This window comes from Miniopterus natalensis, chromosome 1 (genome assembly GCF_054644295.1).
Source record: "Miniopterus natalensis isolate mMinNat1 chromosome 1, mMinNat1.hap1, whole genome shotgun sequence".
NCBI lineage: Eukaryota > Metazoa > Chordata > Mammalia > Chiroptera > Miniopteridae > Miniopterus > Miniopterus natalensis.
In genome coordinates, this window is record NC_142081.1 from 76,942,456 (window position 1) to 76,968,999 (window position 26,544).

Genomic DNA, 26,544 nt, shown 5'->3' on the forward strand with positions numbered 1-26,544 from the left:
TTTTAATGAGCTCTATCAAAGTCTTATTGTATCCAGAGGCCAAAAAATTTAAGAAACATTTTTTTTTTCTTTCTAACCCTTTTATCTGCTGCCAAAACAGAGTGGAAAGATAGGTACTGGAGCCCTGTCCTCAGTCTCCAGGCCAAGCTTTTGTGCTTGGCGAATTCACTCGACCTCCTTCATGATGACGGAGGCGTGGTTCAGGGAGCCTCCTTGATTCCCCACGCTCACCCAGGGCTCGGGCGGCAGCAGCAGTCTTCTCGGGCAGCCTCTCCTTATTAACAGGAAGCCGCTTCAGCCGTTATGAAGTACTCGAATCTAACGGCTGGCGTGCACTGTGTGCGAATTCATGTTCTGCTCTTGACTGAAGAGAGTTATGTCTCAACAGTGAAAAACCAAGTTTGGGAGGAGCGTTGAGTGTGTCAGAGACGTTCTCCATCATTGTATTGTCTCTGGAATCTAAGCCTGAACTAGAAGAACATCACAGATGCACGGTGCATTGGACATGGAGCACATGCATGCATTTAAATCACGTATATCTTACTTTTTACTGATGTAATTGTGAAATATGTTCTTTTTGCATTCATAATTAGGGGGTGGAACAGATGGTGAAGGCTTAGTTTAAAATAATCTGTCATTAAAATAACCTAGCCTACTGGTAATTCTTCACTGTAACTGGAGTTAGGTCATAGGAAAAGAGTTTGGGGTGATTTTTTTTCCTCTCTCTATTGGAATAGAGAAGAAAGAACCACTAATTTCAGAGTAGTGATATACATGAGAGTTGTCCCTATAAGGGCACCACAGTAAGATTTCACTCTGAAATTTGGCTGCTGTGGAATATGCAGGGGGAAAAAAAGCAGAGACAAACTACTTTGACAAATATAAATCCATTTAGCACGATGCATTAAACATTAGTATACCTTCAATCATGAAGCTACAGTTAGTTTCATACCCTGCAAGGAAATAACCTCATCATTTGACAAATACTGTTAGAGGCACTCAGCTTTGGGGGTTAGGAAACTCTGCCTTACCCTTTCCCTGCTGCACTGATGTCAGGGGATATAAATTATAATTACAGACATTATTATTATTCAGAGATGCTATAGCTCCTGACTTCTGTCTCCAAGCCTCACTCCTGCATGTGTACCTCATGGACTTACTGGGATGTGACAAAGGAAATCTCCTATCAGCCCTATTGTGATGGCTTAGAACTGGTTTTAGTAATAAGAAAACTGTCTTGATAAATCAGCTACTTGCATGCCTTTAAAACGTCAGTTTTACTGTTTCTTCTAAGGTTTTGTTCTCCATCTGCTTCGAGGAAAGCAGATAGATTTCAGCATGACTTTATAATAAATCTTCTCAAGGAGGGACTAGCATTAACATTTGTGTAGGTTCTTTTTCATCTTAATCCAACCTTAGTTAATAATCAGAAAATTCTACATACTGAGTAAGGAGATGTAATTAACCCTTTGACCCCAGAATCTTAATTGGCGCCTGTTGAAAACAGTGGGCAGTTAAAAAAAAAAGTTAAAAACTAGCCTGCAGTGATTGAAACAGCTCAGTGTAGAGGAGCTTTCTTGATTGAAATTTTTAAAAAATTCCACAGAACTTTCAGATTAATCGATTACATTTGGTTCCCAAGACTAACCGATTGAATATTTCTTTCCTCCTCCCACCTTTTAAAATTCAGACGACACCCACAGGAAACCAATATTGATGCTACTCTTAAAAAACTTTTCTAAGCAGGAAAATACAGCTAACCATAGACAGGGTCACCCTGAATGAGAAGGTGATGGCTATATAAAGAACCACCTTGCAGTCCGCTGTAGACCTGGCTTCTCATTCCATTCTTCATTCGCCAGGTAATCCAGCCAGAGTTAGAGACCTTCATCTCACACTGTACATATAATTGACTGAAATGATGGATGAGCATAAAAGTGAAAAATTAGCTAACCAGTTTTGTTTTGTTTCGTTTACCTCTGTGATGACAAACAACTAATCTGACTGGTTATTTTTATCCCCACCAAACTGGCTGTTATTTTTAATTGAATTGACTGGACGCTTTGTGTCATGTAGACATAGGCTCATTTTAATCTCACCAGGAAATTGGAACGTGTTGAAGCCTCTGTCTTTGCCAAACAAAACTGGCCAGTCCTTAGATCGCCGCTGCTTAATAGCATCAGATGTTTAGCCTCCAGATATTCCCTTTCCCTGCTATGGTGTCCAGACCTCCTCTAGTATTTCAGCAAATACATAAGATATAAACCTAATGTTAAAAATTCATAAGCCCTTTTAGTGAGAAAGTAAAGGATGTGTGTCGATGGCAAATGACTAACACTCGGTGTTTTGGAAGACTATAAAAGAAGCCAGTCTAACTCTGATCTTCCGAATGTCAGGAGATATTCCAGACCGTGTTAGACATCTGTGGCATCAGAATCTGCAAATAATCTAATAACTCCAGAAACAGAGCTCTTGGAGGAAATAATTGTCATCCCTCTTAGTCATTCTAGCATGTGAGATGTAAGGGAGAGAGCATTAGGTTTGGAGGTAGAAGTAGATTTACTAAGCCTGGCTGAGCAGTTTGTTAGATGTTGGCTGGATGAAGTTGACTGTTGAGAAATTCAGTCTCCTTGGGAGTTGAATAAACCAACTAGGGACATAAATGCTTCGATAATACTAACGAAGTGCAGCAGATTTAATCCGGGCTGTGCCACTCGCTAGCGGTAGGATCTTGTCCAGCTGCTAAGCCTTTCCATACCTCAGTTTCCTCAGTTGTAAAATGAGGACTTAGACTACAGATTTCTCTGTCCCAGCTCCATCAGTCCTTTCTTCTGCTCTCACTCAGCCTTCCCATTGTCACTTGTCCCTATAGACATTTTCTTGTGATCTCTCTCTCTGTGTCCTTCTAATCTGACAGTGGCATTTCAGGGTTTGAGAAGATGGCTTACACAACTCTTGGTGATTGTGTGCCAGGCCATGGCTATCAGGTAGCATGGAAAAGCTAACCGGGCCCTTTTCTCCAAGAGGAAGATCAAAACGGGGAGAGTCATAATCCTCATGAGTCACTCTCAGGAGACGTCTTATGTGACGTGCAGACGTGTTGGATGAGATCCTTCTCACACTTCTGCAGAAGCACCTTCTCTCCTCCACTGGTTTAAATAAGGTTCCACTGTAACACACTCCATGCTTGAAAGGTGGGATCTCATGAGGGGTGCTGGCGGTTTTGTCAAAGCTGCGGAGCCCCACTCTCTTCAGTTGTATTTCGCTCCCTGTCCCATAGCTGGTTCCAGGAAGCATAGACCAGGTGATCTACCGTGAAAGTGATTTATGAACTCTTTTGTCACCCCATTTCCCACTTTTCTGCTACTACTACTGAGAGGATTCTGTCATTTGAACAAATCACTCAAAAACAAGTGATGAATTTTAAGAAGTAATAAGCTGTCTCAATATAAATATTTTAACTTCAGAAATGCTGTACAGTTTATTTTTTTCACTAATACACACATATCAACTAGAGAATATTTTTAGTCGAAGGTAGTATAGTTACTGCATCTGTCAGTTTTCCAATCCCAACTCCACCACTTACTAGGAACAGGCATGTTGCATAACTTTGTTAATCCTCAATTTCCTAGCACGTAAAATGTAGATAATAGTATAATTACTTCAAATGGTACTTGTGAAAATTAAAAGTGATAGTACATGCAAACTACTTAGCACATATTGCTTAATAAATATAAGCTATGATTACTGTACTATCTTAACTAAAAGCTTGTTTATTATGTAATTTGCTTTTATGTAAAATAATGCAATGTGACTTTTGAATTGTTTTTAGAACCCACTAAATTAGAGGGGCGATGTTGGGTGCTACCCACAGATTCTGACCAATAGGGCTATGAAAAAGGATCTGGAAGCATGGAATTTGAATTTCATATATACATATAAGTATATATGTAAATATATACATACACATATTCCAACATGCATAGATGTATATATACATAAACACATATATCACTCTTAAAAAAAATAGTATTTTAGGAGACTGAAATTATTTCTGAGATTTGAGGTAGCACATTTTTCTAATTAAATTTTACATGCTTCTTCCACATTTTAATATTTAAGAATTATATCATTAATTCAGTGTTGCCACCTACCTGGTTCCCACTCTGGGTTTGCTGGACTTCCAAATTCACAGCCTCCGTATATACCACATACTCTTTAAAACTTCTTTTCCCATGCAAGCAGCGTTCTTGTAGTCTACCTGGTTAAAAATAAATAAAGCAAAACAAAAATCATGAAGATGTTGGAACATAAACTGCACTTGGCTTATAAGAATGTGAAACAGCTTTATTCTCAATTTGAGTGGCATATTGCAGCTGGGGCCCCTGATGACTTACACCATTTATCAAACTGAAAATGCAGCCCTCCACTTAGAAAGTGAGCTAAGGTTTCAAGAGTTACAGATGATGTGTAACATCCTTTTTCCCCACTTTCTTCTTTTGTTTCCATTTCAGGAGTTGTAATAGAAAGTAGATCTGTCACAATAAAACTTTAATACAGAGTTTTGCAAAAAAGGATCACAATTTGTTAAGGTCTCCGCCTATAAACATTCCCCCGCAATGTACTGACTTCCCCTGTGCGTCCTAACAATAGGCCCTGGGAGTGCGAAGAGCAGAACCCTTTGTTAATTAGCAAATTGTTGGTGTCTATAGTTGCTCAAGTGGTGATTTGACTTGCTCTTCATAAGGAACCTTTTTTCTCTCATTTCATTACAATTTCCATTCCTGTTCAACTATTAAAAAGAGAATCTTGCTGATTTAATCTTAGCAACTACTGAATCCAGAAAAAAAATAGAGGCAACATCTCATAAAATCAGCATGACCTGATTTTATACATGAATGTAATGTATCTTGGTCAAAATGACAGGGACATAAGGAAGTTGCTGAAATAAAGGAAGGCTTGTAATCTTAACTGAGTCCTTTAATTTGTTCATGTATAATGCAATGCTAAAAGATCTTAGGACTTTTGTTAAACACGAAGGGAAAAAATGGTCCTTAATTTGATATGTGTTACTTGTATCAGATGCCTTACTAATTAAATCTCCATCACATGTATTTATTAACCTACTTATTTATTTTTTTCTGCAGTCCCTGGATGGCTTTGTATTTGCACTAAATCAAGAAGGAAAATTTTTGTACATTTCCGAAACAGTCTCCATCTACCTAGGCCTCTCACAAGTAAGTAAAACTGTTTTAGATTCTTGGTGGCGATTGTGAAGGCTCCTTGAGCCTCATGCTTTTACCTCCTCACTGGATATTCTGTTTAGCATGAATTACCAAATTTATTTTTTGATGGATCTACCTGACTCTTCTCACAAAGTCAGTGGGAAAATGGTATGTCAGCTTGGAACGTTCGGAATAAACTTGTGCTCAAAAACTTTAGGCCCCCGCTCCATGCCCCCCCTACCCAGGATCATTATTAATTTATTGAGAACAAATGAAGTTTCTTCCCTCGGTTGTTTTGAACTTTGAAACCTCTGCACCTGGTAGGAGAGGGACACAGGGATAGCTCTTCCCTTGTGTCCTATTACTGGATGTTTATGGAGTACCCTGCATTGTCCTGGGAGCTGACACAATGACAGGGAGTCACTGGAGTCAAGAAATGCTGAAAGAGACCATTAAAATGTGTTGCAGGGAGGGTTCAGCAAGGATATATTTTGCTTCCTTTGCAAATACTTCCTAATGCTGAAAGACAATTTCATAAATTTAGATAGCCTTTTATTATTTGCAACTTAATTACTCACATGTGTCTGTTAGAGGTTAAAAGATAAGAAAATGGAGGCAGATGGGACAAGGGACAAAATCCTAGATGTTAGTTCTTGCCATTCCTCTGGAACGCAAGATTTGTACTTCCGCTGGATGCAAGACAGCAGGCTGTGTCTAAACAATGCCAAAATGCCCTGAAGAAAGGATTGCGATCCAACTAATTATCCAGATGTTTTCTCCATAAAAATGCTGAACATCTGGCTATTTGTGCCCATCCAGGTGATTGGCTGAGTTTGACCCTTTTCATCTGGCGGTTTGGCAGGAGGGAAACGCAGCCCGGGTGGGAGGGATTTTGTGCGTGTGTATGTGTGATGATCTGCCAAGTTGGATAATCTACTTCTCATTCAGTTGCCCCTTGGAGCTAAATATGGAGATAAGATTTGTCTTCTCTTAAGCAGGCCCCATCCCAGACTCCTTGCTCCTGAACGTTGGCACCGCTCTAAGGAGGTCTCCAGCGCGGCGGGAACCTTTTGGCTCTTAGTGAATTTGCCGGGTGATAGCTAAATCAAGAAAGGCACTGGGAAATAATAAAGAGACATATTTGGCGTTTGAGGAGGGTTGGGGGAGGAGAAACACTGCCAAACTTGATTATTTACTGTTGAGAATCCAAGCCAGGGCCCATTAACTCTTCCTTGAGGAGGGAGCAGGCTATTTGCTACGGTGTGGTGTACAGAGTAATTCTACTTTATGGGACTTCAGCAAACCAAATGATAGAAACCGAGCTGTTGTTAACTCCGTGTTAGTACCCTTGCATCTCGTTGAAAGTTCTGCTTTTGTAATTGCCTTTAATAGACTTTAAGCCTTATCTTAATCTGTTTGGGACCTAGTATTAGGAGTCTCCAATTTTGAAATCGGAGTGCACCGTAGTAGGTATAAAAGCAGAAACGCCGCTATCTGTTGGTCTGCAGTGCCCATATTCATCTGTTTTATGCAGACTAGCCAACAAAGTTTGATCAGCCAGTGAAGAAGAATGAATAATTAGTTTAAGCAGGTAAATGCTAATTAGGGAACTCCTGAAAAGCATCCATTATATACTAGCTCAGAACACATTTTACAGCCCTGGTTAGTGGTGTAATCCAAATCCTGTCAAGGCAACTGCATTTTCTGTAATTGAGATGTGTATGTTTGCTTTGCATAACAGATGGCTCTGTATGCTTAGACTGATAGCTAGGAAAATAATAATTGCATTATTCTGGCCAAAAGAATATTAGCTCTTGGGTTTTGGCCATTTCAGTCAGTCCTCCTGCCAGCACAGCATATGTACATATATGGATTGGATTTTCAAGGAAATTGATGCATCTGGAATAGTGTGGCCATCTGAAATATCATCTGTTCAAGAAAAATTTGGCTTTAACCCTGTGCTGGTTTCTCCTTAAAAATAGTTGATTTCACTGCTTCTCTCCAGTAACATTAAGTCAGTCTTGTCCTAAAATCTGAGTCAAATCAGTGAGGTCTCTGCAGAATGCAGCAGCTCCGTCGACATGGCACGTAGCTGGCAACTTCCTTGCAGCTATTCTCTGCTTGTATGTGATGGGTTTCAAAATGCATACCTATAGTCAGCATCTTGACTTCCCGGGGCAGACACTGGCCTACTGTGCTGTGGCCCTCTGGGTGGATGTGTTCCGTGTTGCCAGAAATGGTCAAATATGCTGGTAGAGGCTATGGGGTACGAGATGGAGGTCGTGCTTTGGAGACATCATGCAGCTGAAATGATGAAGGGTAAGTCACTGGAAAGTGATTTTTGCATATACCAATGTGCGTATTTAGAGTTCAGAGCTAAAGTTTAAGAATAGTTCTGGGTTAATGTGAAAACATCCTGATAAGAGCATGGTATGTTTTAAATGCCCAAAGAATGAGGGGAAGAAAGGCTGTGCTAAAGCTTTGGGAAGGATTTCCAACCCAGTTAACGTCCTAAGTCCTAATTGGGTAACCAAGGTTCCTGAGACATAACCTTTCCCCAGTTGCCTCAGTGCCATCTTCAGTTGTGGGAATGCAGAGTGCTCATGGGTGACGTACAATGTAAAATACACTCCAAGTAATTGAGTACATGCCTACTGTTTACACACACAATTAATTAAGTGCAAACCAATGCTCTGCTGTGTCCTACAACTTGGCTTTAGTGGTTACTCTATCAAATTCTGGACAGTGATAAGGAATCTGTAACGTTATGGTCCCTCTTCTCCTTTTGAAACAGTTTCATTAAATAAAGACAGCAGGTACCTGTAGCGTCAAAGACTCATTCAGTGAAATTGCTGAGGGATATTGTGAGCATGGTGGGGTGTTAGAGCATAGCTCTGTCTGCATGTGTGACTTTCAAGATATTCCTTCCTCAGTTTTATTTTCTTTCAACATGTAAATAAATACGGTGGCTTTAAAACGGCTTATGTTAAGAAAGAATTAGGATTCTTTTTTAGCTCATGAGAAAACTGAGTAGAGAAACTTCTACTGAGCTCTGCTGTGTAGCACGAATATAGAGACAGCCAGAGCAGATTTTTCTTCTACATTCCACTGAGTGTACCAACTCCTGGTGTCCAGGGTACGCGTGTGCCAATTATTCTCTCTAGAGTATTTTCCTGCTGTCATGATGATGGGCATGAAGGATCTGTGATGATATCTGAACCTCTTCAGCAGCCCTTTTGACTTTGCCAGAGATATATACTTAACCTAACATCCAAGATGTAATTTCAGGTTATAGAAATATGTACTGTTGGCTTGCTTCCCTTAGTAAACATGATTTCCAGTGACTCACCATGAGGCCTTATCTTAAAGGAAGACCCCCCAAACATCAGTGCTGAGTTTGGTTTACATGGAGATTAAATGACTTCTTATACCTGCTGATGGCCTTCAAAGCTGCTAAGCACAGCTCTGCTCTCTAGCTATAATGGAATAGGGAGGAGTGAAAATGAAGGAAGAAAACAGTAAGTTTCTAACACTGAAAATGTAGCAGTGATATATACCCAGCTTTTATGAAATCTTTCAATTTATAAGAGGCTTAATCACCAAGAATCCAAAAGAGACTTTATATGATAAAAAAAAAAAAAAAGCATTTCTAGTTTGATATAGGATTTAAAGCAGCTTAGAGAAATATTTATTGGCTTATACCTTCCTCTTTCTACAAAGGCAATAGCTTACATAAACATATACAATAAAAAAAGTAACAACAAAATAGAACTAATATATAAGGATAAAAGATAAAAGTAGGTAATCTTTTACCACAGAATAGGTTAGCACAATAGAGGCTTATAAGAAGAGATATAAATGGTCTGATGAAACTTCAAACGTAGCTAGGAGCTTCCTGTTAGCCAAAGCAAAAAAGGGAAATACAGCCAACCATCAAAAATAAGGAAGCATCACTTCTTAAGACAGAGTTTTTCTGGAACAGAAAGAGAAAAATAAATCTCAGATACAGTTTTTTGTAGGGACTAATATATATGGATTATATGTATTGATTTGCATCCAGTGGAGTCCACATTTAGAGCAAGGCTGTAGTGACCTATATAACAAACATAAACACACATGTTGCAAATCTCACGGTCAGGCAGAAGACCCCCCACCCCCTATTTCAGCTATTGGTGTGCCAAAGATAATTTTGAGTTATCATCTGACATCTAGGACTTAAAATAGCATTGACTAATTTGATGGTTTATGTGCTTTTAAATCAGCTTTCACTGTTCCTACACAAATCCTGCATTTTCTTTTAAATACTGATGAGAAATTTAACATTATAGTTGCCAGAGGCAGAGGACATGGGTCTTAGTTAATCAGAGTATAAAAAAGAACTCATAGCTTTTGGAAACATTTTTCCTTGAAGGTAAAGTGAGAAATGATTATGATGTATACCTAGGCCAGCAAAATGTTTTCAAGTTGACATAGATCCTATTTAAAATAAAAGGGGCCCTGGGCAGGTAGCTCAGTTGGTTAGAGCATCATCCTGATACTCTAAGGTTGTGGGTTTAATCCCATACCCGGTCAGGGCACATATAAGAAGCAACCAATGTAGAACAACAAATCAATGTTTCTCTCTTTGTCTCCTTCTCTCTCTCTAAAATCAATAAACAAAACAAAATGGGATCTAGATCAAACTGGGAAAATAACAGATTTTCCCCTTGTGATTTCATTAGAAATACCTGCAGCCAGTTAAGCCCTCTCTTGAAATGCATTCTAATCGCCACCCACTGCCTCCGAGGCCCAGCTTGCCTATGGGTCACTTCCCTTCTTCTCATTAAGTCCCCATCATGGTAAAAGGTACTTCCTTGCTGTTGTAAGCCAGCCAAAAGGTAGCTGCAGACAAGGTTACAAATTGGCTTATTTCAAGGCAGCTTGCTAAAAGGGACAGGTGGCTGCAGATATAAGAGCTAGTAAAGGTGAAGGTGAAAGGGGTAAATAGTTGTTTTAATCTTTGTCTTTTTTTTTTTTTTAACCTGGAGAGTATTATGCTAAGTGAAATAAGCCAGGCAGAGAAAGACAAGTGTCGCATGATCTCACTCATATGTGGAATCTAATGAACAAAATAAACTGATAAACAGAATAGATCCAGAGACATAGAAGCATGGAACAGACTGAGGAATCTCAGAGGGGAGGGGGGGCTTAGGAGGGAGAGGCCAACCAAAGAACTTAGATGCATATATGCATAACCCAGGGACACAGACAATAGTGCCGCGAAGGCCTGGGGGATTGGGTGCAGGGTGGAGAGGGTCAGTGGGGGAAAAGGGGACATCTGTAATACTTTCAACAATAAAGATAAATTTTTTTTAAATTGGTCTTTTTTTCTAGCCATGCAGATATATTTACCATAAACTCCTTTCCCATCCAGTTGTTCATCTCCATATTTTAGTTTTCTCTGCATTTGTTATATAGAATAGCAAATAAAATTATAGCTACAGCACACAAGTACAAGGTCAAATAAATGACAGAGCTCAGTCTATTTGTGAAGCTATTCTGAAAGGGAACCATGGTGCCAAATGTGGTTTATTTGAATAATAAAGAAGAATTAGATTCCCCTGATAACTTGGCTGAGGGCCAGTAAATCAGTGGAGGTTAAAGATGCTTTGCAACTGCCTTGCCTCTCTCTTGCTTTTCCAAAATGCAGACCTCCACTCCTGCACTCGGTGTTTCTCAATGCAAATCAAGTTGAGGTTAGTATGTGGTTGATTCTCACACTTCGATTATTGTAAAAGACATATATATATATATATATATATATATATATATATATATATTTCTTTAGTGGGGTAAAAATAAAGAGCAGGCATCCTCTTTCCTCACGAGTTATTGTCTAGCATCATCATATCCCAAATAGCTGAAATATAAAGACAAAAAAAGGGATCATTTCAACACAGCAATGGGTTTATAACAGTGGAGCCAAATGTTAGCATTTCTTTCAGTTGGTATTCTAAATATACTCGACACTGGGATAACCTGGGTTCCTTCAATAAATGGCTACAGATAGCACCCAAATATTGCTGTGAAGCCCCCCTTTTACAGCGTTTCGAGTAGCCATACCTTAAATTTTTTTTAAGAAAAGAAAGTGTATAATTTTCTGCTTATGTGTTTTTTCTCCCTGGCAAGTCTGCCTTTTTCTCCTGCACTAATCATAAAAAGTTCGTCACTTCTGGGTGTAACAAAGAGAAATGCCCTTTTGAATGTGGAAGCTCTGAGGGTTTCAAGACTATTGAGAAAATATAAGTATCAAAATAATTCAGAAACAGTACAAGGCACAGTGGCACATTATCAATTTACAACATTTAAATTGATAAATGCTTGGTGGTGAAGGCCTACAAGGGCACTTTGAAAAGCAAATAGCGACCTGGTGAAGAAATTGATTTTCCCCCCCGAAAATGACTGCATGATGCATCATTTGACTGCATGCTGTCCGAGTGCTTGACAGAGATAATCTCAGCAATCCCACGGGTGACCTTATCGTTCTCACCAGGGCAACTTTGTCTACGTTCTGACTTTGTGCATGTCAAGGTTCCTCCCGGCAGGATCCTTGGGGGAAAAAGTTCCTCTGTTCGATCCAGATATTGAACTGCTCGCTCTTCCCCCCCTTCCCTGCCACCCCACCCTTCCAAATAGGCAAACACGCCTCTTTATTTCATCCGTAATTATGAATGAGCCGGGCAGAAGAACAGAGCTCTGCACTCCGTGTCTGTGTCGACGCCCTTATTACCTTTTAGTTCACACAGTTCTAGGTGATAACCTATATTAGCAGGAATCTTTTTATCAGAAAGAGTAGAAAATTCCCAGAATGGTCTCCTCTAGGGCTTTCCCATCTTCAGCAAACTAGAAAAAGCTAATCAGCTTCTTTCTTCCTTGTATTTGCAAGGCCTTTTTTCCGCTCCCCTGCAGTCTTCACACGGAAAGCTTCTGAAACTGCTTTAACCCATGCACTTTAGTGTCTAAGAATATTGTTCCCTTACCATCCAGTGATTCTAGGTGTTTCTCGTGTAACTTTAAAATTATGCAATACTAACATAAGGCCCAGATAGTGCGTCTCCCTGTCCTAGGGCTTTGCCTCCCGGTGTGGCAGCTTCTGTTGCCGAGATTTGATGTAATCCATGAGGCTCTGTCAGCACCACTGGTGTTTAGAAAATATTTTCCTGCCGGAGAGGAACAACTGACCATTTCTTTATGCTTATAATTTCTCTGCATGGATGTGTGTGTCTGTGTGCCTGTCTGTTTATCAGTGATCTTCCTGCCACACAGCTTGTCGTTGATAATTACAATTCTTGATTAGCCTCTATTGGGAGCAGCACATACCCTGCCTGGTGTGGCACCCTGAAGCTACGGTCCCCGCTGGCTTTGACGCCCTCAGTTCACCATATTCAACCCCTTTTACCTCCTTCTTTCATCCACAACATTAATTCTGAGTGAACAAGACGTGCTTCCTTGCTTTTGACAAGATTTGCTGCAGTCTCATGCGACAAAAACCCAACACTCATTCCAGATTCAGAAAGTAGGATTTATAACAGCATTTTAATTTAATGTTGGATGTCGAACATATAAAGAGATCACAGTAGTACTAGAGCTGAAAATTGATGCCTTTTTTATTAGTGTCCTCTCAGAAGTGGGTGAGACACTGTCTGTGCAGCGGAGCACAGAGCAGCACAGTCAGATGCATGAGGATATGCTATCTGCAAGGAATCATATTTCAAGCCACTGTCGGCCTCTATTGATGTGCTCAGAGTTGAAAGGTTATGCTAGTAAATGCCATCCGAATTTCCAGCATTAGAAATCGGTAGAATAATCTGTGGGCTGTCACTTGATGCTCAGCCTAAATGCACCGCGCAGGGATGTTTTACTTATTTTAACTCCAAATTAATTTCTGATTACTAGCACATTTCTTTCTCTCTTCCATGTTTTCATCAGTCCCCAAGTGGGACTGATTTTTAACAGGCCTTTCAGAGTGAACCAAAATCTCTGGAAGAAAGGGAAAGAAACAGCATCGTTCTACAGGAGCATCATATGCTTCTTCTTTATTCCTTTGGACACATTTTGCCAGGCGCCGAGGCCAAAACACACCAAGTCTGTGTGCAGAAGGGGGTCGTTCTAATGAGAGTGATTCGCAGAATCACACGACGAGAAAGGAGAGGCTCACCGATCTCAAACACATACTTAAAGACCCTTCACTTTGCTTCTTAATTTCTAGAGTTAATATGATCAAGAGGAAAAAAGAAAATGGAGTGTCTGCTTTCTATGGGATCAGGAAACCTAAAGTCAGAAAAAAATACTTTTGAGGAGCTGGCTTGTTTGATTTGTGTGGATAAAATAGTATTTTCATATTCATTTTTAAAGTAGAGCACCGAGCAAAAGTAAGATGGAGAAGAAAATTTAGTCATCATTCTAAGTCTGTAATTTATTCATTTTTAAATAATGAAACGGTGTTTTTCTGAATTAACCCATGTATTATTCATGCAGGCGTTGGCAATGTAATGTCCCGGTTTTCTGGAAAGCAATGTACATTTCTTTGCCTGACAAGCAGTATTTTCTATATGGTATTAATTTAATGGCTTATTTTATTATGCAAAGTTGGAAAGTAAGATAATTTCTGTCTATAATGTGGTGCTCATACAGAAAATATATGCAAAATAATACCTGCACACCCAAGCCAGCTAGCCTTCCTCAGTTAGCCGGGGCCCTATCAGAGCGATGAGCGAATGCAAACTGCTCATATAAAGAATAAGAGATAACTTGACCTCCTGGGAAGGAGGTCATAAAATCGTTAAATTCGTGTGAAATCCAAATTTCATTTCTACACACACGCATTCAATCTATATTGGGTTTTAACTCTTACACAAGAAGACATAGTTTTCACGTCAGGAGTAACATGGCAACAATTTCAGTGATAATTTCAGTTGGAATATAATAAGGAAATTGACTTTAGGTTTTTGCATAAGTTCCAGAACTAGGCCGATAACCTGAAAATCGATGCTGGTTTGAGAAAGCAAATGTCCTGTGGCTTTCTGCCCTGCTTAGTCCCTCTGTCCCCTTTGGATGGCAGTCCAAAGATGCAATTGCTTTTTCCTCAATAGTCATTTTTAAAGAGACTGACGGTGATTGTTCCAGTGATTTAGATGTACATGCCTATATGCATACATAAATGTATAATTTGGTTTCTTTCTAATTTTTGTGTGCTATTGTATTTTTTTGTCTACTGATAGAATTCCCAAAGGATTGACTCTAACAGCAAACCAGGTTTCCTTTGGGCATCTCCTCCCCCTTCCAGCCTCCTACAACTGCAAATGTACCATATTCAATAATAAGGCAGAAAAGTCCTCTGATGGCTGTTAATTTTTAATGTGCTGGCAGATTAAATCTATTACTTTCAATAACTATGCAAACTTTTTCGAGCAAGAGAATGTATGCAGAAGGAAGTTTTCCCTGGGAAGGAAAATAGTGGCTTGAGACTGAATGTTTTCAGGGCCCTTGGCAGAGGCAACACAAGAACCCCTGTGGGTCAAGTGTGGCATTTGGTGCACCTTAGAAGTATGTCAGTAACACAGAACTTGCGTATCAGGCAAAGCTTTTCTTCTAGGTTTTGGAGAGGTAAGCTTTGCACAGCCTCCTCCCTTTTGCCCTCTCTCCCGAAAAGAAGCATTATTTTAGAACCAAAGGTGATCCCTTTAGGCAATGCTTTGCCAAGGAAACAATGGAAAATTGCCTCTCAATCAGGACAGAGCTAAGGCTTTAAGGAGCACTCACAGGAGATGGTTTCACGAACCTCTGAGTTTTATTATCACTCTATAATGTCTTGACTTTCAGGTGTCTGTTCCTACTGTGATTTATTAGATGCTTAGATCTGGTTAATCAAGTCCCTGATTGTTAAATTTGATACGTTTTAGAGCTTAAAAAACATTTGCACAAAAGGTACTTGTCTATATATAAGGAGACACTGAGAAATGTTTCCAGAAAACAGGAATGGCAGCATTAGCTAGGATCTGGATCTTTCCCATGAAATGCACAGGCTTGCTTTGTTTTAAGAACTGTTGAGGCTAGCAGAATTGCAAAATGACTAAATAAGGATTATTTATATTATGAAGTGTTCCTCTATGTGGTGAGATCCTTTCTTGCTTTTAAATATCTATGCAGAGATTCATTATCTACTTGACAAGATCAAAAGGGGGCGAAGGAAAGGGAGAGGCACAAAAATTGAAGCCCTCAGAGGCATTCCATTTTAAGCTCAATCAGAAATGACCGTGTGGAAATTGAGGTTCTGTTGGCAGGCAACTTTTTTAAGAGCAAGTAGGACTTACCACTCCAAGCAAACATGGCAAGCGCCTCAGCCTTGGTCACCAAGTGTGATGGGAATGTTGTCCGCAACCTGGTCATCTGGAGAGGGAAACATGGGCACGCGGGTTAGTCCAGGATCACTTCAAACTGCTTGCAGCAGAGGCCTGGCATGCGCGTGCTGTCCTGTCTACATACCGTGTGAATTACAAAAGTCTGCACATCCCTCAAGACAAAACATTCAACTCTGAGGAGAATAAGAGGTGAGCCTGGGAACCAACTCCCTGAAATTGAAAAAAAGAAAAAACATAATTTTTCCAGCTCATTAATTAAAATTGACGTGGCAAGGTTTGCAAAGACCAAGAAAGGACTGTGCCATTTCACTACATTTCAAAGCCTTTTCACTTGAGCAGACAAGTAAATCATGCAATTACTGGGAGCCATTCAGCTCTTTAGTAAAAACACAGGCCTGCAACCCTGGGTGTAACATACATGGAAATGAGAAGAGTTAAACTGAAGATGTTTCTAAAATGTCACAACTGCTCCGTGACACTGGATGATATGTTTATCCATTCATTATCACCGAGAACACCTGGGGCGGTGCTCAGGAAATCAGATAGTGCCTTTTAAAATAATTATAAAAGAAGCATAGATTAGCAAGTTGAGGGGAAAATAGACAATCCTGATTCACGATGTTACTAATTTTGATCTGTTTGGGGGCATCAACTTCCAAGTCACAACAGTGTAATAACTGACTGCAACTGTCAGCAGCACTGAGGAGACAGGGTGCCAAGTGTGACTGTTTCTAAAAAGCAAATGTTTTCCTGCAGATGAAATCCAAGCATTCATTTTTCAGTTTGTAAAATTAAGACACTCCATAGGCGGTGTGTCTGTTGTCTGTTTCTGGCTTGATCCTTTTGTCTGTGGGACATTGTCTTTGGAGAAGTAGGAGAAAGCGCTCTGGACTGGGATTCAGGAGACCTGATTCTGGTCTCGCCTCTACTACTAATCAGGCCAGTGACCTTCGAGAAGCCTGGATCTTAATTTTTCTTAAGTGTGAAATGAAGGGGCGATTGCTCAGGCTCCTTCTTCTTTAAATTGTATGCTCTCTGAAATTCATTCAACACTGGACATTTTATCATAAGCACTAGGATAGGTGGGGGAGGGGAGCCTGGGAGAAGTAGGCTATTTTATTTTTAACCTTCAAAGGAATTTAGTTGAGCAGATGCTACCCTGAACTAGTCAGAGTAGAAAAGAAATGATATGGCTTTTAAAGGGCACATCTAGCATATCTGCTGGGGTAAAGTAATTCTGGCAATGCTTCAAAGGATATAACTTTTGATGGTAAAGTAGGGAGGCTATGGAATGAAATCACATATGGCAGGCTGTCAGAGTCTCCTAGACTTTCAGTACATTTATATAAGTGCAAATGGAGACTGCTTCGATGGAGTCCCTAGCAATTTCCTGCTAAGACTGCTTTCAGATTATCTGATATTATTTGACTAAATTATCTCAGTGGAAGCTGAGGACAACTTTTATGATCAAATATTTTGAAATTAGTTTTCCTCGTTGGCAGATTATCTGAAATATGAATTGCTCTCATTTGAGCACTCGAAATTGAAAGGCCTTGGTAATAGCAATTATATGAAAACAAGGGTACTGAAGAGCTGTATATCATGCTGAAGGGGATATGTTTATAGGTCAGTGATGTCAATAACTGTAGTTCTCCCAGGTACCTCGCCATTACCCTTTTAATCTGGCCTCATGCAAAGGACAGACTGACTTTCTTTTTAACAAGGGAACTTCATTTATGAGAATAAATACTGATTTTACTGACTTTAGATATTTAAACATGTCAATTCATATTTATTACATTTCCCAGACCTTTCATAGGGTGTCTGAGAGTCTGAAAAGTATGAAGACATTGAAAATGTATAGAATTCTAAACAATTCTGAGGTGCTGTCATCCATATGATTGACTTATGTGTTCCTGGTGCCTTCTCTGTAAAGTATTCCTATCACTCTTTTCTGTATATATTTATTGCTTCACAATGAATGATAATTATAACTAACATTTTTTAAGCCCTTACTGTGTGCCAAGCATTGCTCTAAGCAATGGTTTACTACCATTAAAGTTTATAATCCTAACTACTGTGAGATATGATGACTAGCGCCATTTTATAGATAAGCAAACTGAGTCTCAGAGAGGTTAAATAGCTTGCTCAAGGACATACAACTAGGAAGTGACAATACTAGCATTTAAACCTACCCCACTCTTCTCCAAAGAACTCACTGTTAAAACTCCTATTGCTAGCTACCTCTGGGAAGTTTTAGGTAATTAATAAATAGAATTATTCAAGGTTTATGGATTAAAAGAAACTGAGACTTGGACCAATTAAGCATCCTGTTCAGAACCATAAAACAGTTCTATTTTCATAATGCCAGTGCATATAAATGAACTTCTGAAAACATCAGTAAAGTTGCATTTAATATATCTCAAAATTCTCATTTATTCCAAGATTCAATAGCAGGCCCAGGAATCAATAATAAGAGTATAAACATAGGGTACCCATGATATATGCCATATATTTAATATGCATTCATGCATGCCAGCCTCTAACTAATACTAAGCGACCTACATGTGCCAAAAACTGCTAAAAACTGAGGCTATTAATAACTAAGGCATAGTTCCTGTCCCCAAGGATCCAGTGTCTTCAAAATGCTATAGACATGGTAACCAGACTATAGTGACCTATACAGAGCTGATCTCAGATAATTTAGTGAAAAAAACAATTTTTTGAAAAAGATGTTAAAAAAGAGAGAGAAAGATGCATTATAAACCATAGGAACAGAGAATGTGGACGACTAACTGTGCCTGCATTTACCAAAGAAATAACATTTGGGTCAGGCCTTGATGGGCATTTTCCACGTGGAAAAGGGGAAGGCGGCATTCCAGGCAGAGGGAAGCATATTTGCAAAGTCACTTTTTATGGCAAGAGATGAATCTGGAAAGCTAGACTGGGCCAAGTTGGGAAGGATGCCAGAAGAAGCTAAGGACATCGGACTTTCTGTTTTCAACCCTGGGAAGCCATTAAATGTCTTAAAGGGAAAAGTGAAATATTAGATTTGTGTTTCAGGAAAAAATTCTGGAAAAAATTAGAAGATAATATTTTCCATTAAAACACCAATAATTAGTCCAGGAAAGATTTTTTATTTTTATTTTTTTGGAAAAGAAAAAAAAAGAATTACAATAGGGCACACAAGTACAAATAAAGAGAGGGATGGATTTGAGAGGGCTTGTTCAGGTGAAACCATTGCCTTGGTGACTGATAACTGTGAGGAAAGCAGGAGCAAGTGCATTTTTAAAACAGATCTGATTTAGACATGTGGCATTAGAGGAGTTCCTGGGACATCTGTTGAATAAACCGGCTTCAGAACTCACAAGAGAGGTTGGGTTCACAGTTACAGGTTGGGAAGTGGTTAGCATATAGATTGTACCTGGGCCCAAGGGAGGGAGATGAGATTACCAAGGAGAATTTGCAGTTGGAGAAGGAGGGAGTGGGGGCTGCTGAGAAGGCAGGCCCGAGAAGGTCCCAAAGTACTGGCAGCCCGAGGAAGAGAAAGCAGTGTGCGAGGTGAGACACACGTGACCTGGAGAGTCTCCTCCTCAGGAGGAACCGTGGAAGTTGTCACTAGGAAAGTCAAAGAGAAAGAGATTTTTCAGAAAGAATGTGAGCAAGTGTCAAAGGTTATAATATTTCAAGGACAGAGAAAAGCCATTGCATCCAGCAGTTAGAAGATCCCCAGGGATTTGAATATCAGCAGCGCTAGTGAAGGCTGAAGCCAGATTGCAAGTGGGTTGCTGAGTGAGAGGTACAAATGCATTTAGTGAGTTTTGGTCCCTCTTCCAAGCAGTTTAGGGATAAAAAAGTTGGGTAGGGTAAGGGGACAAGAAGAGTAGTTTGAGGAAGAGATAGGTTGGTGGATCTCATTTTTTAAGCTTACATGACTTTAACATTAGGTTGAGCATGTAGGAAAAGATATGTTAAAGATTCCAGACTGAGATAGTCTTTGGACCTAGGTCTTAAAAGGGTAAGTTTAATAGTGTGGAGAGCATGAACCTGGAAGTAGGAATATCTCTTGCTCTTTTGCTGGAAAGAAGTTGAGGCATGGAGTTTGGACATGGAAGTAGGAGGGAAAGAGAGAGATAAGTTTTGAAGGAATTCATGGTGTTTCTACCAGGTGAGGCCAGAAGAAAACTATGTAGTTACTTTTGCTCCATTGATCAGCCAGCCTTGGACCCTCCACAAAGGGGTACAACCCACAGAGATACATAGTAGCAATGGTGCCCAGGGCATGAGGAAAGATCAGAGCAGGAAAGACCAGTCACAGGCTCAGTCCTGGATAATTCTCTCTCCTGCCAAACATGATAGAGGTACTGCCTGTGAAACAAAAAGCCTAGGACATCCTCAGGGGAAGTAACAGATTCAACTGTGGGCCAACACCTGGTGCAATTTACTAGTACAGTAAAACCTCAATATAACAGACTAACTTGGTGAGGGGTATCCATTAAAGCCAAAAATTCTTTATATAATAAAGTAGTTTTTGAATGTGTATGTTAAAAAATTGATAAATTAGTTTGCCAGTTTTTACTTATGTAGATGCATTTGTGTAATTAAAACTATGTATGAAAAGTTTAATTTCACAGAAATTACTGTATGTATGTATTACAGTAATTTTAAATTTACACTGAATAGGTCTAGTAAGTGTGGGCATTCACCAGTCACCCCGAGTAAACAAATGCACGCGGCCGGGGTGCGGCTCAGCGCACGTGGGAACATCAGCAGCACGTGTTCCAACTGCTGTGGAAAGTCCTGCGCTTGACAAAAGAACCAATTACCGTGTACGATGCGGTGTGATCTCGTGCTAATCACTGGCCACCGAACATTGTTTATGAGCGATGACTCTTAGATTTAAATGTGTAGACTATACTTGTAGATATGTAATATTTATGTCCGTGAAATTGCTACAGTGTTTTTTCCAACATATGGCCTATTCGTTAAAATTCGTTAAAAATAACAGTGATGAATTAATAACAAAAAATAACCTGTTAATTTAATTATAAGCAAATCTTGGTTAAAAGCATTTTTAAATTCACAGGTTGTTAATTTTCACATATGACATACAGACTGGAAATTTTGTCCATTACAGCTGAAGTCCATTAAATCGAGGTCTGCAAAACTGAGGGTTTACCCTACCACTTACTGTCGCTTGTTGGCCCCAGAATGCAATCTGCTGCCTCTGACCTTCCTACTGTTAGTTGATGATGAAGTCCACTGAGAATGGCCAAATCCAAGATTCAAGCGTTGTACTCATTGCTCCCCCTATGAACATCTGATAATTTATATAAAAGGAGGGGGGGAGTGGAGAAAGTATTTATTTTTTGTAATATTTTTAACTTTGCTTCTTTTTCTGCTTCCCTTAAATCACATATAAGCAGCCCTGCTCTCTCTTTGGATCCGCGGGTTTTCCAGGCGTCCTCAGTGTTCTCTCTGATTACTGAGGCTCCCACGTTCTTTCTCTGCTCATCTGTCTCAGACAGTTAACCCATAATTGGTAAAAAGAATATTCTTGTGGAGGTTCAACGTCTGAGGGTGTCGCTGTCCCTCAGTAGCTCTTGGGAAGGGAAGTGATGTGTTTGTTTTCTTGTTGGAATGTATTTTATGGTGAAAACCAAAAGACCCTTGGGACTTTCAAAATCTACTTCTAAGTGTTCTTTTTTGTCACTGATTATGAAATAGAAAACCTTAATAATGATAACTAGGCTTATAGCTACCACAGGGATGATTTGTTTCGCATCCAAGTGGGTGATGCAGGAAATATAAGTTGAAGATTTCAGAATGTGTCTGGATACTGTTTTTTGTTTCCTGAGAAAGAGAACAGGAGGAAGGAATTAAGGAGAGGGAGTGGAGAAATGGAGAGAGAAAGCTAAGCAGGAATAACTATGTCATGTTTAGCCCCACCCCCAGCCCTTGTAGCCCACCTCAGCCCTCGGGTTACCCTGTAAAAGCCTGCAACAAGCTGGCGCTTTACAAATATTTAAATGGGATGTGTAAAGTAAGCTGTGATATATGCCCGCTTGCAGAAGTGGCCTATTAAATGAAACCAATGCCATCCGTGTCTGTTTCCAGCTGAGGTTCTAATGTGTGGGATGGTCATGAGAGCCAGATTTCCTGTGCATTCAGCCTCATAAACCACAGAGTTTATAGTGCCACGTGAATTTGTAGAGCTGATTGTTTTATTATATTTGAGTGTAAATTTTTCACCCCTTTCAGTTCCACCATCATTCTCAGAGAATACAGGTTTTGTGCTGATACGCTGTTTCCTAGCTCTAGGCATGGCCTGCCCCTACTACTGACTGTAATTTACTTTTTGGTGTCTGTCGCCTTGAGCTTGCCTTCTGACTAGCTTGTTGAGTGATGTGCTAATCCATTATATTTTTCAGACAAGTGTATCGACCAGTATAAACAGACCGGAGGGCACAAACCTAAATGAAAGCTATACTTCCCTGAGTCATTTAAAAAGCTCCAGTGTGGTGGCAGTGCGAAATAACTGGGCTCTGTACATTAAGGAAAGGAGAGGGAGATCTCAATAAATAAAACAAAAAGTGGAAATACCCCTGCCTGCGGGGGCTTTGCCCAGGTTTCAAATGTTCACCTTCATTCACCTCTGTTGTTTTTTAACGCGAGGATCAGAAAGGGCCGCTTTAAAATGCCCTCTTCCAATACAAATCTACGGTGGAACACAGCATTTAGCATCTCCTGCCCTTGGCAAGGCATTCTTACCCGATCCCCTTGAAGTCACATACATTATTGGACCTTGTTTATACAAATAAAGAGCAGAAAGCAGGTACTCAGAGCAATTCAGCAGAAAAATTAGGCCTAAAATCGCCCCCATCTGAGTCTCTCCCCTTGTAAGAGATGTGAGAATGGATAGCCAAATGGGTTGGGGGGGAAAAAGCTTCAAATTAATCTTCCTTTAAAAATATATATATGTTAGCTGAACCCAAGCTCTTCAAAGCCACGAGGTAAAGATTTACCTTGTCACAATGACCGAAGACACAGCAGCTGCTGAAACTTGGTGGAACATTCAAATTTAGGCCGGACCAAGGAACACTGTGGGAAAGGTGTTCTTCACCTGGAATTACAGCACCACCAAATGGAAGCGGTCCCCTGAGGACAAGCAGGGGCTCAGGCATTTTCCGGCACCTTTGATGTCTCTTACTTTCACAAATCCCTATCCTGGGAATCTCTCGCATCCCCTCTGACCGGCAGTATAAAAATCAGAAACCCATTCTTTGCACTCTGGCTCTGGCTCCTGAGGTTTGTGAGGCGGAGTGTGGATTTTTCACACCCGTTTCATCCTCACTGGCCAGATGCAGACCACCATAGATAGACCCTTGAGTCTGCAGAGCACGGGGAGGTGTCAGACACATTCCTTGACCTCTCATCGGAAGGTCACAGTAATCTTCATGGCTAACTATGAGGATTTTGTGCCTACTTGACAGATTCAGAAACTGAAATTGCAAGTAGCAAATGGCCAAGGTCACAGAGCTAGTGAGTGGTAAACCAGGACTCTATCCTTCATATCCACTCGTGGCTCCATCCTTCATATCCACTCCCTTTCTCATCAGAGGGTGTCAGCGATGCTGTGACCTGGGCCTCCTGCTGGGGAGGGAAGGGCTGACCTGAGAGGGCCATGATGCCCTCTCTCCTCTGCACCCGCATGGCGAACGCGGCCTTCCTACCAGCAACCCAGCCCCCAGATGGCTTTCCTCCTCTAGGGTTAAGGAAATTAAAACATTGTTGAACAAGAATGTTTGTGGAGATGCTGAGCCACAGTCCTTAGGGCAGCTCAAAATTCTGAGCCTGCACATTCTGGGACCTGTACAAGTAGAATCGGCAAATAAATCCTTCCCAAGGCCAAAGGCAAATAAAAGGACCCTGAGTGGCCACACAACCCTTCTTTGATCGCCGATGCAGTGCCTCTCAGGTTTGTGCCAGTTTTCAGTATGCCACATGGAATTTGAAATTCACTTCTGGGCCTTAGACATCATGTTGGGTCAGCATGTTGTTTCTAGTTCTTTCTGAAAGAAATTAGTACCCACAGCGCTCTTTGCTGTTTTGGAAGCTCTAAGCCCACTCTGCCTTCTTCCCACGCCCCACATCGGATGGACTGCTGAGCTCGTCCTGTGCTCCCTCGGGGCCTGGGCCAGTGAGGCTAATAATCTATCCTACATTTTTGTGGGTACCAAGTAAATATTCATTGACTGACTGGGTGGATAGATATCTTCCAACTGCCATAGAGTGTTCTGCTCATATAAATAATCCTGCAATCAGGGGTTTTCTAATGGGACAATCAGTGCTGAACTTTAGTTTAATCTTCTACTTTAGTGGACCAGGGGAGGCATGGCTGGGATCACTTGTAGGTTAGGAAGGCTGGTTTTCACTTGTCCGGCCTACTCATCATCTGACGAAGCCAGGGGAAACAACAGTTATCCTTTCTCACAGAACAACACATTAAAATAATGGAGGGAGTTCAAACATTATCAGCACCCACATAGTAGGAATTGGGAATGGACTTACATTTATTGATAATAGACTACTATGTGCCAGGCTCAACGCTAGAAGCATTAGCATAAACAACAGCAAGTTATGTCTGTTCAAGCAAATGGTATGTGCCAGAAACTATACTAGATTCTCTTCTCTATACATGATCTCTCAGTGAAGACCCACAACAGTCCTGTGAGGGAAAGTCTACCAACAAGAACATTCTGTGATAGATTCCGCAATCATACCCATTTAATCCGAAGTAATCAGTACCAGCTAGAAAGAGAGCGCTAATCTCTCGGGTGGAACAGTGGAGGGTTCCCAGGGCGTGTCTCAAATGTAAGTCCCTTATTCACATACCTCACTTATTCAGACCCAAGACCAAAATGAATGAATAAATACAGAAATCACCTTCTTTTGGGTTCAAATAATAAACCGTTACATTCAGAGAAATGTCCTGTTTTATGGGCTGATTTGGGCTGGGCAGTCGAATGACCCGCTGGATGTCAGCACGTGACTTGACAGATTTTGTATCTCAGTTCCTGGGTATTTTCACCTGTAAAACAGGATAATTACTCAGGCTATCTATATAGTGTAATGAGAGCTGATGAAGATTAATGAAATATGGATGTATAGAATGAAGAATTCGGTCTAAATGTACTCCTGAGTTCATAGATATGCTATTACTAATAATGGGATTGTCCTACTCAGAAATAGTTTCCGTGTTCAGTTGTACACTTAATTATTAGTGATCGCCTTTCCCCCATTCAACCAATATGTCTTAGAGGTCTACTCCATAATACTGAGGGGAATAAAAGGATGAAGAAGCTGGCCTCAATCTAGAAGTATAAAAAATAAATAATGTAATGAAATGCTTTCCTTGAATATTTTTGAAAGCTGCCAAAGCTAGAAGTCAAGCTCTTGTTGTGTCTACGTGATACCGAACATTGAGGAGAATTGGAAAGTTTCAAGCAGCACTACAGATGTTTCAGAACATCTGGATGTTTGCTATCCTGTAGATTTCCCTTATGGATCTTCTACAAAGTTCTTTCCTTTTAATTCCAGGCTTTCATTATTAATTTGAAGTTATATTTTTGTGCGCTTTGTAGATGAACCATTTTACCAAAATCCCTTTGTCAATCATAAAATACTAAACCTTTTCTACTTGATAGTCTTAAAGCTATAGTCACAATGTTTGTAAACCCACTTGCTATTGTTAGTGATAGTTTTTTATATATTGAAAATATTGTAGGTTTTGGGCATAGCACAAACCAGGTAAATGCTAACAAGGTTTATATACAAGGCAACTAGGGGTCAGAGAAGCCGGCTTCCTGGATGGAAATTTCACAGCAAGCAATGCCTTCTTTATTTATTGGGCAAAAGGGAGGAGTTGCCAAAGGTGTGATATAAAATGTTAGATAAAAAAATCATTGTTTGCTCTGCACCTAATCTTATGCTTAACAATTTCCATCTTAGATGACTCCAAGGCAGAAAGGGGAAAGGGAAATAATTATTGGGGAACTGAGCAAGGCCAGATGGCAGATGCATTTGAAAGGCCTAACGGTGACCTGTGGGCTTTAAATGCCGGAGAGAGCCTTTTGCATCCATCTACCCTCTCTGCAGACTTCCAGTCAGGGTAGGTACCTCAGTCCCGGGGCAGTGCAGAACCAGGTGTGGCTGCCTGCTGCCTCCCCTCTTTACAGCTGAGGAAACCATCTTTATGACTATTAAACAAAGTGGCTCAGCTCACTCTAAGTGTTGGTACTTAGAAAAATCTTATTTTGATTCCTACCTGCAGGAAGCCCCAACTCTGGCTTAGTAGAACTGCTTTTGTTTTATTTTGTTAGTTTCATTTTTTCCAGGCTCACCTTGTTTTGGTTCCTTTCTGCCAATACGTGGAGGAGCTAGTTTTGGAGAAGCTGTCCACTCTCTCCCCCACCAAACTCATTAATGCATTTATGCTTCTAAACCTAAGTATTCATCCACACATCAAAACGCATGAACCTTAGCAAGATAAAAAGCTGTCCAAGCCTGATTTCTTTCCTACACAGATGGCTATAAACATGACACTGGGGCATTAGTCTTGGCTTTTCTTGACAGACCTGAAAATTAGTCATGCAGAACTGTTGAAAATTGGTAGGAAAAACTTACCCTAAGTTTACTGTTGATGAACACAGAGAAAGAGCGTAATTAATGGAAATACATGTCAGAATAAAGAAAAACGTGTTTTCCCTTCACTTCCGAGTCCTAGCCAAAGGTGTTGAACACAGCTAATGTTTCAGAGGTGAAAAGGGGACGGCGCTCGTTTCAGTGAAGTGAAAATTTGTGTTACAGTTTACACGTGCAGTAATTAATTTATACCCTGACAAGTCTTTTAATTAAAA

The 26,544-nt window shown here is 40.3% G+C and overlaps 1 protein-coding gene across 1 annotated transcript in view; it reads left to right on the forward strand.

Moving 5' to 3' along the window:
• The window catches only part of NPAS3 (neuronal PAS domain protein 3), a 594,829-nt gene that overhangs the window by 356,507 nt on the left and 211,778 nt on the right, over positions 1 to 26,544 (forward strand). The window contains exon 4 of the mRNA XM_087817177.1: positions 5,148 to 5,237. Coding sequence (XP_087673303.1) covers positions 5,148 to 5,237 — 90 coding nt within the window. The remainder of the gene's footprint in view (positions 1 to 5,147; positions 5,238 to 26,544) is intronic.